The following is a 16,123-nucleotide window of genomic DNA, read 5'->3' as shown; positions in this document are numbered from 1 at the left end:
ATCCAGTGACTTACCCACACTTTGCCATTGATCAACTAATCGAGATTTATGCTCAAAATACAATATTTACTTGAGACAAGCCACTGCAAATCAAACTGACGTCTAAACGTTGAAAAAGTAGCTTCCGCTCTAAGATAATCCTCTCGGGCCATGGTATAATTCTCAAAGCTTCAATTTCTCGGCAAACCATTTCTCGGCGACAGCAACCGCATCCTCAATTTTATCAGGGTTGGTACCTTGACCAGTACGAGTTGGCTCTTTTCCACCGGATCGGCCTCCTACAACCTCTGAGACTGCTGCAGCCCATTGCTCCGCACTCACGCCCTTGGAAGCAGCATCCTATGCAGTGTTAGTGACTTTTGGAGGTAAAAAATACGTTTTGCACTTACTGTACCAACATATACACCGTGCACAACAGCACCTTCGTTAGCACTACCTCCAAAAAGATAAACTGTCTTATCCTTCGCCTTAGACTTGAAATGGTTCATAACGTCAGCAATAGCCTTGGAATTTGCAGAGATCGGCAATTGTGCGATATACGCGGTGCTGTCTTTGTTCTTTGAATCAGCAAAATAAGCAGTAACAGTATCCAATGCAGTCTTGGATTCGGCCTTTTGCTTTCTCTTTTGTTCATCAAGGACATCTTTCTGAACCTTGGCAAATTTCTTCTTTAGGTCCTCCTTAGCAAGTACAGAGATAGTGAGGTGGTTCAAGTCATTTTGTGTTGCCTTGACCTCTTGTTCTTTCTCGACGCCGTGAGGCATAGCATCCAAAGCCGCGATACGTTCGCCGAATTCCAAGGCAATTCTTTGCACCTCATGCGCGGCATCACCAGTGTAAGCGATAATTCTTCTGATTCCTTTAGCAATACCGCTTTCCTCGACAATAACGAGGTCCTTGATAATGCCGGTTTGGTCGACGTGAGTGCCACCGCAGAATTCAACACTGACCTTTCGCCATTCTGGATTCTTGGGCTCGGCGAGCAGAACGTCAACTTCGACACCAACAGACACCACTCGAACGGGGTTTGGGTAAGTTTCGCCAAAGACAGCACGTACACCTTCAATGCCCTTTGCAATATCAAGATCAACGTCTTTCGAGTAGATCTTGCAATTCTGCTTGATATAAGAGTTTGCAGAATCTTCAATCTTCTTGAGTTCAGGCAATGTGACTTGAGCTTTATGCGAGAAATCAAATCGTAGTTTCTCTTGGTCAACAAGTGATCCCTTCTGGTTGATATCTTCACCCAAGTGCTCCCTCAATGCATGATTAAGGATATGGGTACCGGTATGGTTATTCCGAATAGGTTGTCTCCTCAATTCGTCGTATTCGCAAATAACTTCATCACCAGCCTTAAAGTCTCCATAGTCCATATAACCATTGTGAACAATGTATCCACCATATGCTTGAGTATCAAGGACTTTGAATTCCGCAACACCATCAATTATGATTTTTCCGGTGTCGAAAACTTGCCCACCTTGTTCAGCGTAGAAGTTTGTCTTATCTAATAAAATACCAAATGGTTTATCATTAGGCAAATCCGCAGTGCTCTTAAGGAAGCTCTTGCCATCGTAAATGAGTTCAATCTTGCCAGTTGAATCGCCCTTCGAAAATTTAGCATCATCGTTGGGTCGAGGAATACCCATGTTGTCCAGCTCGGCAATTTGATGAACATCCAATTTGGCGAAAGTGTGGGCAGCTTCCTTAACGGATTTACTGGCCTCCCTCGCCTTCTCTTTTGCAATCTCGATTTCTCCTTCATCTGTCTCAAGACCACGCTCTTCCGCCATGATCTTGGTCAAATCTTCTGGGAAACCGAAAGTGTCATATAATCTCCATACATCTGCACCAGAAAGCTTCTTGGTGTTCGTCTTGATAGCTTGAGCGGCATATTTCTCGAACATCTTCTCACCACGATCTAATGTTCTAGCGAAAGCCTCTTCCTCTTCATCTAAGATTTCCTTCACATCTTGTTGCTTTTTTACAATTTCGGGAAATTGCTCGCCCATTTGTTCAACAAGAGCTGGCAGGATCTTGGAGAAGAAGCTACCAATTTCGGCATTAAAGTATTTTCGAGCATAGCGAGATCCTCTTCTCAAGACCCGGCGTACAACATAACCGCGTCCCTCGTTGTTGGGAACACCTCCATCTGAAATGGCGAAAGTGAGTAAACGAATATGATCAGCAATAACACGATAAGCAGTATCGATCCCATCAGTATCATCCTTTCCGTATTTGTCGGTGTAAGGTCTGGCGTTTGTGACCTCTTGAATCTTGGCAAATAATGGCGAGAACACATCTGTGTCATAATTCGATGATTTATCTTGCAATACCGAAACTAAACGTTCGTAACCCATACCAGTATCAATATGCTTAGCTGGTAGAGTCTTCAAAGATCTATCCTTCTGGCGATCGAATTGGATAAATACGATGTTCCAGATCTCCAATACGTTAGGGTCATCTTGATTAACAAGGTGAGCAGCATTGCGTCCTCCCCCTATTCTGTCGTAATGGATTTCACTACAAGGTCCACATGGCCCTGTCTCTCCCATTTCCCAGAAATTATCTTTCATGTTTCCTGTCAAGATATGATCCTCCTTGACTCCAGCCTTCAACCATAAGTTCTTGGCCTCTGTGTCCGCTGGGACATTATTCTCCGAATCTCCTTCAAAATATGTAACGTATAAGCGATCTGGATCTAACCCGTAGACCTTTGTAAGTAACTCCCATGCCATTCCAATAGCATCTGTCTTGAAGTAGTCGCCAAACGACCAATTTCCCAACATCTCGAAGAAGGTCTATGACTCACATGTTAAAGCTGCTCGAATCTGGCATATCAAAGTGTCAACTTACATGATGGTAACTATCTTTTCCAACATCATCAAGATCCTATAAACCATCAGATCATATACTTTCCATCCCCGAGTCAGATAGCCCTACGTTATGTTTTCCTCCAGCACGGATACACTACAACTCCGTTAGCGCAACCCTACGATAACAGCAGCAACACAACCATCTACCTTCTGTGTATCCACCGCTCTCTTTAATTGTGCCATATCATCGGTCTTGCCCACCGTGCCGAGGAAAATCGGCTTGAACTGATTCATACCAGCATTCGTAAAGAGGAGAGTGGGATCATTGTGAGGGACCACAGAAGATGATGGTACTGCATCTTGTTAGAATAATGGCTTGAATAGACGTTTCAAACAACCGCAGACAGGCGCCATGGCTGCATAGGAAGTATAGTCCCATTTAGATGAAAATTGTGGTTGAAATTCCCCAGAGAGCTCCCCTTCACCAAAAGGAATTACCCGCCACTTACCGACAGAATGAGCATTCTTTTCAAAAAAGCTTAAGAATTGTTTCCTGACCACCGGGGCCGTCCATTTCGTGGTATCTTTAGTGCTCGCCATGATTCTCGACGTCCCAGAAAATTTGCGATATAAGGTTGTGTTGTAAGAACTTATCGAGGTGGTGTGCGAGTTGAACAAAGAAAGTCGTGTCGTCTCTGGTTCGTAGAATATTCTCGAGCAGTGACTCAGTGGACCTGGAACTCTTGCGACGTTCAGATTCAATCTTCCACGCAACGCATTCATTCGCTCAATTCTATAAGAATACAAATTCCCCTAGAAAAGAAAGACTTTCAACTGACAGTTGTTCTTCTGTTCATACAGATTGACATTTATTTTATCGTGCACATATTAAGTAACAGAAAAGAAGTTTTGTGATTAGGGGAGGGATGGGTCGTTAAGATGGATCAAGCGACAGGTATTAGGAAGAGAAAGGCAGAAACACAAGACAATGAACGACTCTCCAAACGGATGAGCTTGCTTAATCTTGGTAAATATCCTACAATAGTTTATCCTATCTCTATTGAAATGCACGAGGTTCACAGGCTAACAATATTCTAGAGCGCAATGGCCAGAAACTCTACGTTCCAGTTGAGCAACCCACCTTAAGCTCAGATCTACCGACCACCAGCTCTACATTTACTACCAGCGATCATAAACCCATCAAACCGAAAAGAAGACAACAGCAAGATGCAGATGATGTAATGCAACTAGACGATTCCAAACACAAAGTCTACATCTACGATCTTGACGATGAGCTATCAGACAGTGACGCCTCCGATGATGGACGGCTAATATTTCTCCCCGACATATCCAAACATCTGCGAGAAACACGGATTCCACCTCACATTCTCGCAAACAAAGACGGACAGCTGGCCGGGATGAGTAATCAGCTCATCTTATACGATACAGCTGTTCCGAGGAATCACAATGTCCCCGAGGAACAAGATTTGGTGCGGAAGGCATTTCTGGAGGCGAGGGAGAAGGCTAGAGCTAAATGGGACGAGAAGGCAAGGCTGGAGGAGAAAGGCGCAGATGGAACGGTGGGTGAAGTTGTACAAGATCGTACCGATACAAATAGTATGATTGGAGGGGATACTGACGTAGAAGATATGAATGTGGAAGCTATAGAAGATGATCCTGATGCTATGGACCTTGGATAGTGTCCAATGCTTCACTTAGTGGTGTGTAAGACTATGTAATGGGTAATAATATATTTTGAATTTCAGCATCTTCTATTGTTCTATTCCGGATAGTACATTTATTCACAATGATTTCTCATGAAAGCTGATCCCTCTTTAATTTCAATCTCTTCACCAACAGTATTAAGCATACCCAAACACTAACATTCATTAAACATCCCTTTACGACTAACCTCGAAATGGATTGTTGCCCGCTCCAGTATTGTTTGTTTGGAGATTTGGAGGAGGTCCAGGAGGTGCCTCATAACTGGGAGCAGACTCTCCACCATCATCGGCTGGACGTCTTGTTGGTTCTGATCTCCATTGCGACGGATCGACTTTAGTCGCTCCAGCAGGTGGTTGATATGTAGGTGGTAATGGCGCATTCGGATCATACATTGGCGGTGGCATAGGGTGCATGCCATATTGTCCCCCTGCCGCTGGAAATTGATTGTAATATACGTTAGGGGTCTGGTAGGCTGGGTCATATTGTGCTCGTTGTCGTCTGTTTAGCATCCACTACTCATTGTTAGCATTGCCCTTTCGTACAATCTGTTGAAAGCTCCTTACCCTATGATATGCCAACGGTTTCAAGCCCTTTCTTATTCTTCTCTTCGCATGCCAATATCCGATAATAATCCATAGCATAAAAATGATGAACAGCCCCCAGAATACTGACCATCTGATTATTTGTCCTTTCTATTGACCATTATTAGTATATAGCCCAACTTTCTATGTCAACCAGCAAACAAACCTTGGTGAGCCAAAAAGGAACTTCATCACTTTCAAAACAATTACCATATCTGTCACATTCGATGGTCTCGTTGGCCGCCCGCTGCGTATTCATTGACAAGTCGCCGTCCATTTTTGCGATTAATATCCCAATTATCTCGTCCCTGTAACCACAATGTATGAAATGGTATCGTATAATAATATCTCCCGTCCGTCCGCTATCGTTTGGTTGTAGAAATTAAGTTAGACAAAGTACCAAAACCAACACTCAGGACTTCCTGCTCCAGAGAAGTACTCCAGAAGTACCCAAATCCAACGAGGCGGTGCTTGGGTCTCTTTTACACGGTAATCTCAATACCCGGCTTTCGAGTTTCATGCGGTGTTACAGAAGCGTATTCAATACCAAGACTTCGTTTGAGATCTAGGGTATTTATTCAATGAATATCGATTGCGACTCGCGAGCTGCTTTTAAATCACGACTTCAGAGTAAGTAGGAAATGTGAGACAAGAAAAGTAGGATACGTCGCAAGCACGAAAGATGCCCGAACGAGAACCTTATACTAACAACATTACATATATTTGGTGGCTTGGAATACGGCCAAGATCCTCCGGTTTATGGTCTCACCTGCTAATTTCCATACAAAAATACCTCAGTGATCATCCTTTCTATCAATATCAAGGACATGATTCGTTTCTTCCAGATTAGTCATCTAAATTAGCTCCAGGTACCGATGTGCTAGTTGCAGCGTGGCTGGAAACGTAAAAGTGTGGCTGGTCCGGAAAACTAGGATGTTTCCGCACCGTTGTGGAAAACACGAAGCAAAATGCTTGAATATTTTAAAGTTGAGTGAAGTCAAAGAGATTCGCATCGATAACGGTTTGCTTCATAAGAAAACTTACTGTACGGATTCATGATACGGCATTGGTATGGAAAGACTTTGTTGCGATGAAATTATGGACTTCACGGGGAAAACTAAGATCCGGGAAGGATGTGCGGATCAACTAAAGTATTACACAGAAAATACCATTACTATATTCCTATTACTACCCATCTATAGGACACCTGAATTCCCTTCCATCATGAATCCCATGCCTTGTCGCATTATCATCGGTTTGTATTGCCTCCAAACAAGCCCGATGATAAATATGTCTACAAGCAAACACCACTAGTGGTCCTAACTCCTGCTGACCCTTGTCATCATTATCATCATTGCCACCCCGTTGACCATTCAATTCATCTCGAGGCCCTGCTACCGATTCTTCATCCATGCTCTTTTCTTTACCTTTGCCATTCCTGTTTCCACTACTATCATCGTCAAACTTTGGTAAACTATCACTTCTAGCTGGAGCTATACCCTTTCCTCGTTCAGGAGCACCTCCGCTCAAAAGCATTCGTCTTTTCTGTCGCTCCTGTTCTTCCACTTCTTGTCGTTCTTCCCACTGAGAAAACACATCACCCGAAACACCAGGCCCCCATGCCCTTCGACCACAGCCCTCACAAGTGGAGCCTCGCGGTCTCCATCCTCTTTGACGAAGATTGCTAACGGACTGCACATTGACGAAGAGATCTTTGTCGAGTAGTCGATTCGCTAAGCTCAGAATGCTCTCCTCATAAGCATATGCTGAAAATACTGAAGCAAGTACGGCGCGCAAATCACTGAGGTTGGGAGACGAAATTGATGCCTTCGTCAAGAATGCTCGTAAGATACGCAAGAAAGATAAGTTTTCACCGAAGGAGGTTGGCGTTGATGTCGAGGTTAGGAGGGCTGTAAAAGTTCGCTGGACAAGAGTACGGAGTTGAGTGGTGAACTTCTCACGATCCACTTCATTTGAAATTGATGCTTTTGCGTCGTCCAGGCCTGGAGACAGTGTGCGGGTAATTTGTACCGCAATGTCTATAAGGTCTAGCCAAAGCACCTCTTCAGGAAGAAGTTCGGATTTTCCGGAAGACTTTCTTTTACTCGGAGTTCCGTTTATATGGTTTGATTGCGTTGACGTTTGGCTTTGACATAACCAGATTCCTACATTAATATATTTTTGAAGCGCAGTGAGAGTATTTTCCACGGCTTCGCTTGCATTCATGGATCTCGTAGCATCAGCCGATGCGAAAAGAATACCCGTCAGAGTAGCCTCTAATATCCTTAGATGTTCTATCAGTCGATCCATACCAGCTCTAATTTGACCTTCGCGAGCCATCAAAACGACAGCAGCATCGACAACGCCGCTCTCTTCCATGTAAGGTAATACTTTCTCGAGTCGGAGATCAGATGATTGCACTAATTCAACGTAATCCACCACATGTTGAGCGTCATATTTACACATAAGCTGAACATATTGCTCGGTGAGTTCACCAGGGGGTGAGCGTTTGGGGCTCTCTTCTTGGCCAGCTGCCATTTCCATAATGCTGTGCAAATAGATATACTGTACCTCTGACAGTTCGGGAAAAGAGGCCAACATCTTTTCGTGGAGAGTAGGAGCATAGTTCTGGATCGTCAGGGCAGCGTTTTTAGCATCGAGCCCGACCAGATCACTTGCATGCTTCTCAATAACTTCATGCACCTCTCGAACTTGTCGCTTGGTTAACCCAGAACGAGGTCTTAGGCAGTCAGCGATACAATCGAATATTTTTTCTCGATCCTCGGGATCATCAAAGTACGCCTGAACGAGTTGGCTGTATTGTTTGTCTGATTTATATATGCTTTTCAGAACTCGATAAAAACCTGCCTTTTGAAACAAAGGCATTAATGAGGCTAGATCAGTCGGATGGTATACTGATAATAGGTATTCTGCACTGAGCTGGGCATCATCTGCAAGATCCTCGCCAGGATAATTACACAAGCCTGTCAAGACTTTGTGCAGAGATGTCCCAGAAAGCAATAAATACTGAGGAAACTTCGGTAAGTTTCGAGCGATGAACATGTCCAAATAGATAGTATCTTCTGATGCAAACTCATTGGCATTCATCACCTCTAGGAGTATCGTGACGATATATTGTCTGTTAACGGAAAGGCCAAATACATGCTCCTCCGACATATCACGATTTGAGCCACCATTGACAGCACGATCCGGAGTATCATTAAGGAAAGAGTCCTCGAATGCCTCGTTCAAAGCACTGAGAAAGCTCGGTGCGTCAAATTTAAGAACCGTTCTTAAGTAAGGAAAAGAAGGCTCGATATCTTCGTTCGGTTTTGTTAAGAATGGTTTGGTATTTCCTTTTGGCCAAGAAATTGTTTTTCCCGAGAAGAGAAACCAGTAGAGTTCAGCTTTAGCATTCATAGCTTCTTGATCCTCAAGTTGATCCCCGGTAGGATAAACTCGGCCTGTAAACGTATATGACATGTATGGAAACATTTTCAATGCATTGACACCAAAAATGGAATCTTCCGTCACGTTCCCATCGTATAGAGATTCGCCATTTTGAACCAGGGGAATCAATAATGTGAGAAGATCAATGAGAGGGGTTATGTAATCGTGCAATGCTTGGTTCCAGACGTAAATGAGGGCATCGTAGAGATTGTGCTGTTTGCAAAGCGTAGTGACTTCGTCAATATCTAATGTTGCCGTATCCATTTGGCAAATCATCTCTTCCAAGCGACTTTCGAAGCCTTTGCCAACGAAGTAGGAAACCATGGATTTGACCACAGTGGGTGGTATTGAGGTAAGACGTTGTTCCAATATGTACTGTTCTAGAACCTCGAGGAAAATACCCTCCGAACCTCCATCCTCGTACCATTCAAAAGCCTCATCGAAGAGGAAATCTATATCGTTGATACTAAGAGATGCTTCGAAGCAAGCTTCAGCCAATTGCTTGAGGTGCTCATCTGTAGCAGCCGGGTATCTTTGTCGCTGACCGAAAGCGAATTTGAGAGAAGCAGTCATAATCTCGACCAATTTGTCTTGTACCATAGAATGTCGTAACGTAGTATCCTCCGGTAGTCCAATGGTCAACTTATCTGCATCACCAGTATAGTAGGATGTCGCCAATTGAATGGCACCAATATAATCACCATCTTCCATCAATGCGATTAGTCGGTCTGCCCAATTCGATAGTGTTCCTATTGATACATCATTGAAGCCAAGAAGAAACATTCGACTCTTGTAAGCTTTGAAGCTCATATAAAATGCATCTGCAACAACACCATGCATAGATGGGTCTTCTTCGTCCAATTGCTCTACCAAGGTATGCAGTTGTTCGGAAAACAAATCTTGGTGAAAGATATGTTTGTGTACTAAATCGAATGCTTCAGTCATTCGCATACTTACGTCTTCCAAAATAATCAGGCGTTGTGTAATCGTCAATACTGTGAGAACGGATCGACTAAGCCACTGAACGGCAACAATAGCTTCTTCCGCCCTCCAGCGACTACGAGGTTTAAAGGATAGACTGGGGGGTTTATCTTTGTTGTCAGATGGTGTTTCTTCCACATCCAGCACAGTTAAAATATTAGACCAACAATATACCAGCTTGACTTTAGAACTCTGGCTGCCATCATCAGGATCTGGAACCTTCAGTTTTACTGCAGGAAACCATGCGAGGCAACCACTCATAGCGCTGTGGGCAGCGACCTCTTTTGGTCGAGCAGCTTTATGTTGAGTTTGAGCGATTGGAGTTGTGGATACAATTACGAGTAGATAAGGAGTCAACATGGCAGTCAAACCTAGAGTATCAGTTCCTTTCTCTACATTTCCAAGCGGGAGAGGTGAGAAGGCCAAGACAGTGCTTGGTTTTCGAGGCTTCCCGGAAGTGCCAATATCATTTGGATATCGGCCTAATATCCTAGTGGTTCGGACTGTTCGTCCAACAGCACCCATACCTCTGGTTGCAAGATGCGAAAAGGCCATTCCACGATCATCTGCTGACACAAGTGCCGTATGTCTAGTGCCCAAGAATCCTAGATGTCGAATCGCAATGTTTGGAGCATGGCCATCAACACTGCGGTTCGCTAATTGGAAGGGTTCGAGCGATGGAATATGGAGAAATGGGCGGGCTGGTCTTGCGGTTTCCCACGTGAAAATACTACCATTGGCATGACCACCAGCAACCACAAGGTGATCAGCAGATATGGCAATAGAAGTTACGGCGCCAGATTCAACAGCTGTGATGGTCAGTTATAGAGCTAGAACACAAATGTTGAATCTTGGATGCTTACCCTTTGTACCCGGTCCAATTATAGATTTGAGATTTTGATGGTAGTCAAAAATTAAAATTACTCCTTTCGATGTGCCTAGCACTATAGATGCAGAAACTGCTATACATGTTGTTGTACCAAAATTACGCTTGCCAACTTCAGAAAATGCTTGCCCGCTAAGTTTCTTCAATTTTGTCCACCGCACAACCTCCCAAGGTGGAGACGGTGTATCTGTATCTCCTGCATCTTGTAGCATCTGACTATTAATTGAAACCTGCCGCGAATGTGGTCTCATGAAACCAGGCGAACTAGAGCGAGGAACATTTAAGGATGATATAGAAAGACGCGAGGAGAACCGGCGGTCGAATGGTCGAAACGATGGAGTAGGACTATCGAGGCCCGGCCTGGATGCGACTGATGGTAATATGCCACTTCCGGCAGGAGAAGACAACATGGAGCCCTACCAAATATTAGCAATCTTCTATTGCCTTCGTGACTTATCCTACCTGGACAGAGGGAGAATCATCTGGAATAGATAAGACTGAGTCTATGGGACTACTGACCCTCCGAGGAGGTGCTCCCACAGATCCATCCTCGGATGCATTCTCAGAATCTTGAGGCTGCTTGTACTTTGTACCATTCCCCAGCTTCTGCGGCGTCAAGGTGCCCTCATCTCTCTCTTCTCGTAGCAGCTCAGAAATCCGACCTCCAGCCAAATGCTCTGCATCTTCTGCGTCGATGTCCTGTGATATATCTGCGAATCCATTTCCGAGAACATCATGTTCATCAACCGTGTCTTCCTCCGCACCAGTACTGTTTTCCGAAGGAGGGGTCATCGAGACTACCTGCTCTGGCGCATCATTCCACAGCTTAACTTGTTTGCGCCGCAGTCCGTGGACTCTCGCAGAACTGGTTTCTCAGACCAACATTTAGTACAAACCAATTTTAGAAGCGTCGTAATTTGGTCCTTTGCGAAATGTTATCGTAATTGTGTTGAAAGGGCTGGTGAGCTTTAAGGTGGTGTTTGAGATCCTATGTAATAGCTTCAAGCTTGTGATAGGACAAGTCGCTTACAACCGGCGACAATTATTTTCTTGCACTCGCGACGTTTAATCTCTATTACAAAGTCAAGCATTCACAGGACAAGTCAAATCAACTGCAAGTGATGAATTAAGTGCTGATTGATTCGTGAAGATAATCGCTCAGGCACGCAACCTTCTCAGATCGTGTGGCACGGCTCGGAAATAACTATCCAATTGGATCGTGGTTACATAAATATTGAAGTTAACCATCCTCACATCCTCTTTCCACAACATACACTTGTGATCATACTCGACATTTCATAACTCAAAAACGTGATTTACTGAATACAATCATGCCTTCTGTAGGCCCCGAACTACCTCCCCATCTTCAAAAACGAAAGCGCTCAATTGACGATTCCGAACTACCTAATTCACCACCGCGCAAAATACAAGCAGCAGCTCCACCACAAGTTCTTGGTCCCTCTCTGCCACCTTCGACAAATCCAGATGAAGTCAATATAGATGGTAGCGATGATGATGAATATGGCCCAACTATTCAGACCTCCAAGCCCAAGAAACCTCAATCTCCACCACGAAGAGTTATAGGACCCTCTGCACCACCGAAACCTACTTCTCCACGCATCACAGGTCCTTCCCTACCTTCGAAAAACCCAGATGAACTCGAAATTGCAAGCTCAGACGATGACGACTCATATGGCCCTTCGATTCTCAGTCAGCGAAAGCCATCCCCGCCACCAAAACGCGTTTTAGGGCCCGCTCCTCCACCTGCTTCCCTCTCAGAACGACCTTCATATCCAGCGAATTCAGATTCAGACAGCGACTCAGACTACGGCCCTTCCCTCCCTCCTACAGCAGGAAGTGCGGCCGCCATTGCTCTCGCATCTCAGCAGGCGCGTGAAGCCCAGGCCGCGGCCGCTAAATCAAATGAGCCCGCAAAACCCCAACGTCCAGACTGGATGCTTGCCCCGCCCACTTCCTCCGACTGGACCACCAAGATCGATCCTACCAAACTGAAAGCGCGCAAGTTTGCAGGAGGCAAGGGCTCCAAAGCACCGGCTGAGAAGACCGGCGTATCTGCTATCTGGACTGAAACTCCTGAAGAAAAGCGTCAACGACTTGAGGATGCGGTTTTGGGCCGTCAAGAATCCGCTGCTTCTACTAGTAATGGATCTGCGCGTACATTAGCTGAGAGTAGAGCAGCGGAGGAGACTGATAGGAGGGTTAGGGAGTATAATGCTAAGAATAGGGGGAAATCTCTATATGAAGCGCATGCGGAAGGGAGCGTAGTAGGAGGAAAGGGAAAGAAGGAGGAAGAGGATGACCCAAGTAAGAGGGGCTTTGATAGAGAAAAGGATATGGCATTGGGGGGACGATTGGGACATGCAAAGAAGAAGGAATTGCTGAATAAAGCGGCGGATTTTGGCAGTCGATTTCAGAAGGGTAGCTATCTGTGATGCGGCGTGGTTGAGCCAAGAAGGCCATGAAACCGGGGCGATGATCTAGGATTCAAGAGAATGCAGTGCATGATAGAAGCTGCTCACATAATCTTTACGCACACAAAGATAGATACCCAAGTTTGGCTGTTTGGACCAATAGAGGTCGGTCGCATCGATATTAAATACTCGGTTTCTATTGCTTGCTTTGCTTTCCTTTTCTACGCATGAATACATACTTTCATAAATCTTGCCACCCACCAACCTCTGTCCTGATATTTCTATAGAATGAACCCGTCGCCATGATAGTTTTCATAAACAAAGAACCCACCACCATATCTCAAATCGCATCATGTCGTGTCAAGTCATGTCATGCCATATATCATACATCCAACCCTAGACGCACGACTTCATCTACCTACCAAACCTCCTAATCTCCAACCACCTCAACCCACAATACGATAATGCCGAAAACGCAAAAGCCAGCTCAAATCCGACATCTCCTCCATACTCCGCACCACAAAGTTTCCCAATCGGCCCCGTGAACCACACCTGCGCCATACCCAACACCGCGCCCATAACCCCCAAAAGAAAGGCCACCATGGCAGCTATGCCCGGCGGCAACCGACTCGCATCCATGTAATTCTCGGGTCTATATCCCTGGAATCCCTTTTTAAAGAAAACATGTTCCGAGAGTGCGATTCCCTCATATATCGCTAGCCAGTAAGCGATCACGAGCATGAAATTCTCCAGCACCGCTTCGAAATTTCCGTACCCCGGAATGGCAATTGCGCAATAGATGAGTGTTCCGATGAAGGTCCACACGAAACGTGGTACGCGTGCGGTGGCTGAGGAAAGCACTTGCAGGGAGAGAGACACGGAATAGATGTTCGGACAGTTGTTGGCGATGATGGAGAGAGCGAGGATGACGATACAAAATTGTCCGAACTTGCCAAGTGGGGGGATGAGAACTGAAGAGAGAAGTCCTCCGATACCTGAATTGGTGTACTTGCTCATGAAGACGTTGTCTCCTCCGTTGCCAGCCATAGCTGTAGCGACAGCTGCGCCCAAGATTTCGGTGAATAGGAGGGGAAATATCAAGCCGGCGAATGTCCAGAGGAAGATAGATTTCCGACTGCGGTTGACAGGTTGATATACGGTGTAATCTGCGGCGTAGCTTGTCCAGCCCGTGGCAAATCCAAAGATACTCGCTGCGAAGGAAAGACAGGCTCCTGTTTCGGATTTACCCACGCTCATGGGAGTGTTGATGAAGTTACCACTATGGGCAAATTCTCCAAGCACAATGAGGAAGATTATGAGACAGGGGATCCAGGAGTAGCGTTCATAAGTGTGGACGATTTTGTAGCCAAAGAGGGTTACAATGAAGGTAGCTGCTGCGATGACTATTATGCCTGCCCAACCTGGCATGCGTGGGTTCACAGCGTTGAAAAGTTGCGCCCCGACTATAACATTTACGGCAGACCAGCCAATACATGCAAGACAGTTGAAGATTGCAACTAGAGAAAATTAGCATGATTTTTCGATCAGAACTCGATGATGCTATGCATTTAGAGAAAAGGGAGGCAAACTCACTAATCTTAACCCCATACCATCCAAAATAAAACCTACTCAAAACCATCTGTCTCAACCCAAACCTCGGTCCAAACATTGAGAAAAACGCAACTGGTACCACCCCCAGCAAGTTCACAAACAGAATAATCAGCACCGTATCCACAAATCCAAGATGAAAAACCGGATAGCTCAATGCCCCAAGTGCAAAAGACGACACAACCAAGTTGGCCGATAGCCATAATGTGCCTATCTGGCTCATACCAGCAGTACTGCGCTCATCGCTTGGAACGCGTTCAATACCGCGGGACTCGACGCCGAAACGACTAGTATAGCGATGAGCTTTGGCATACCAGGTACTCCCTTCTTGGAGAGATGAACTGTGAATGGCGATTTCTTTGGAGTTGAGGGGATGGTCTTGGTCTGAGGAGGTTGTAGTGTAGGTTTGGGCGATTTCGGGGTCGTAGACCCTTTCTCTTGTGAAGGGCATGTTTGAGAGAGTGTTGTTATTTGTTATTCTGTTTGGTTGGGGGATATGGGGAGAAGGTTGAAGGAAGTCTTGCTCCTTTTATCTCTGTCTGGACACGTGGAAAGACTTTGACAGCCCCCAAAACTTCCAGGTATCAATCTCATAGGCTGTGCTATGCTAATAGAGGCTAATCTTAGATATTGGGTCTTTATGGGGCTTGATTTCCGTACAGGTGATTCAGTGTAAGTGAATTACCATTCAACTTTCAGTCAACCTTGGAACTCCTCTGTGATTTATTCAATTCAAACGTCCGAGAGCCAGTAGATGAAAAAATCACAGTATCTCTCTCCTTTCATCGATCATCATCTGGGATGTTGGGACAGGATTGTATGATTCACAGAATCTCAAGTTTACCAGCTCTTTATATTCAAATGGAGAGGACAATGTGGAGCATGAAGGTACCACCGAGACCGACCAACGGATACTTGATGCCGCTGATTTCCTGCCAGGAAGTTTCAGATAGGAATTCAATGTGAGTGATTGCTAGATATTGTAGGATGACAGATTTTCTGTAGCAAACAAATTGACCTCCTGCGGGAAAGTAGGCGATGCCGAAATGATATTGCGGAAAAGAGAATCCTTAAGTAGCGGAATAAAAACGTAGCGAAGTTATTTCCAGAATAGTATACGTAGAAGAAAAGAGCAATCCAACTACCAGGCCTTTAATACAAACAATTGGAAATAAACTTTATACAAGGTACTCCAGGGACGCGATCCCAAGTCACTTACGCATAAAACAGCAGCTCAAAATGATAAAGTTACTGATTACTGCAAAGTGTATGCAGTACCACGGTGAGAACAATAGTAGAAAACACTCCATGGATTCTGCATTGCAGTGTGCATATCGGGTTATACGACAGCTTTGTCGGTGGCATTTTCCTAGGGGAGAATATTGAAATGGGTTTCTGGGCCGATGTAGTTAGAATATGATTTGATGGTTTGTGTAACGTTTATTGGTAAGTCAATAAGCTTTGTGAAAGCCACCGAGGGGTGCAGGCTAGGCTTGGGTTTGTCTCACTATGATGACTGTTAATGTGCAGAGGTGTGGATGAAATGAGCTGATGCTTAGAGGGGATGAGAAATAATGAGAAGAAAACGGGATACGGAAAGATTAATGGCATAAGCCATATGGAGGAAGTACCGAAAGCTTCATAAAT

At 45.0% G+C, this 16,123-nt stretch overlaps 6 protein-coding genes across 6 annotated transcripts; 2 read left to right on the top strand and 4 right to left on the bottom strand.

The window, feature by feature from the left end:
• Positions 1–162: 162 nt before the first annotated feature.
• Positions 163–3,413, bottom strand: EAE97_001145 (uncharacterized protein; the record flags this gene model as incomplete). The annotated part of the gene is made up of 6 exons (XM_038871655.1): positions 163–339; positions 390–2,798; positions 2,854–2,889; positions 2,941–2,967; positions 3,021–3,166; positions 3,323–3,413. 6 exons carry the CDS (start codon positions 3,411–3,413, stop codon positions 163–165), a joined length of 2,886 nt encoding a protein of 961 aa, XP_038737556.1.
• A 339-nt stretch (positions 3,414–3,752) lies between these two features.
• On the top strand, positions 3,753–4,513 carry EAE97_001144 (uncharacterized protein; the record flags this gene model as incomplete). The annotated part of the gene is made up of 2 exons (XM_038871654.1): positions 3,753–3,840; positions 3,912–4,513. 2 exons carry the CDS (start codon positions 3,753–3,755, stop codon positions 4,511–4,513), a joined length of 690 nt encoding a protein of 229 aa, XP_038737555.1.
• Positions 4,514–4,599: 86 nt separating this feature from the next.
• Positions 4,600–5,862, bottom strand: EAE97_001143 (uncharacterized protein). The gene is made up of 3 exons (XM_038871653.1): positions 5,286–5,862; positions 5,102–5,230; positions 4,600–5,050 (listed from the first exon to the last, which is right to left on the bottom strand). The coding sequence occupies exons 1-3, from the start codon at positions 5,394–5,396 to the stop codon at positions 4,721–4,723; spliced, it is 570 nt and encodes a 189-aa protein (XP_038737554.1). The 5' UTR covers positions 5,397–5,862; the 3' UTR covers positions 4,600–4,720.
• A 445-nt stretch (positions 5,863–6,307) lies between these two features.
• On the bottom strand, positions 6,308–11,228 carry EAE97_001142 (uncharacterized protein; the record flags this gene model as incomplete). The annotated part of the gene is made up of 3 exons (XM_038871652.1): positions 6,308–10,359; positions 10,414–10,852; positions 10,899–11,228. 3 exons carry the CDS (start codon positions 11,226–11,228, stop codon positions 6,308–6,310), a joined length of 4,821 nt encoding a protein of 1,606 aa, XP_038737553.1.
• Positions 11,229–11,767: 539 nt separating this feature from the next.
• Positions 11,768–12,889, top strand: EAE97_001141 (uncharacterized protein; the record flags this gene model as incomplete). Its single annotated transcript, XM_038871651.1, has 1 exon — positions 11,768–12,889. One exon carries the CDS (start codon positions 11,768–11,770, stop codon positions 12,887–12,889), a length of 1,122 nt encoding a protein of 373 aa, XP_038737552.1.
• A 393-nt stretch (positions 12,890–13,282) lies between these two features.
• EAE97_001140 (uncharacterized protein) lies at positions 13,283–14,927 on the bottom strand (the record flags this gene model as incomplete). Its single annotated transcript, XM_038871650.1, has 2 exons — positions 13,283–14,385; positions 14,462–14,927. The coding sequence occupies 2 exons, from the start codon at positions 14,925–14,927 to the stop codon at positions 13,283–13,285; spliced, it is 1,569 nt and encodes a 522-aa protein (XP_038737551.1).
• Positions 14,928–16,123: the final 1,196 nt, after the last annotated feature.

This window comes from Botrytis byssoidea (assembly GCF_014898295.1).
Source record: "Botrytis byssoidea strain MUCL 94 chromosome Unknown BBYS_002, whole genome shotgun sequence".
NCBI lineage: Eukaryota > Fungi > Ascomycota > Leotiomycetes > Helotiales > Sclerotiniaceae > Botrytis > Botrytis byssoidea.
Note: the sequence above shows the minus strand (reverse complement) of the source record. Positions and strands in the feature narration are given on the sequence as shown.

Excerpts from the sequence above, each read along its gene's own strand:
- EAE97_001143 (XM_038871653.1), bottom strand. The coding sequence starts at position 5,396 with ATGGACGGCGACTTGTCAATGAATACGCAGCGGGCGGCCAACGAGACC. Across the intron at positions 5,231-5,285 it reads TTCCTTTTTGGCTCACCAAG|AAAGGACAAATAATCAGATG; the intron begins GTTTGTTTGCTG and ends AATGGTCAATAG. Across the intron at positions 5,051-5,101 it reads AACCGTTGGCATATCATAGG|TGGATGCTAAACAGACGACA; the intron begins GTAAGGAGCTTT and ends AACAATGAGTAG.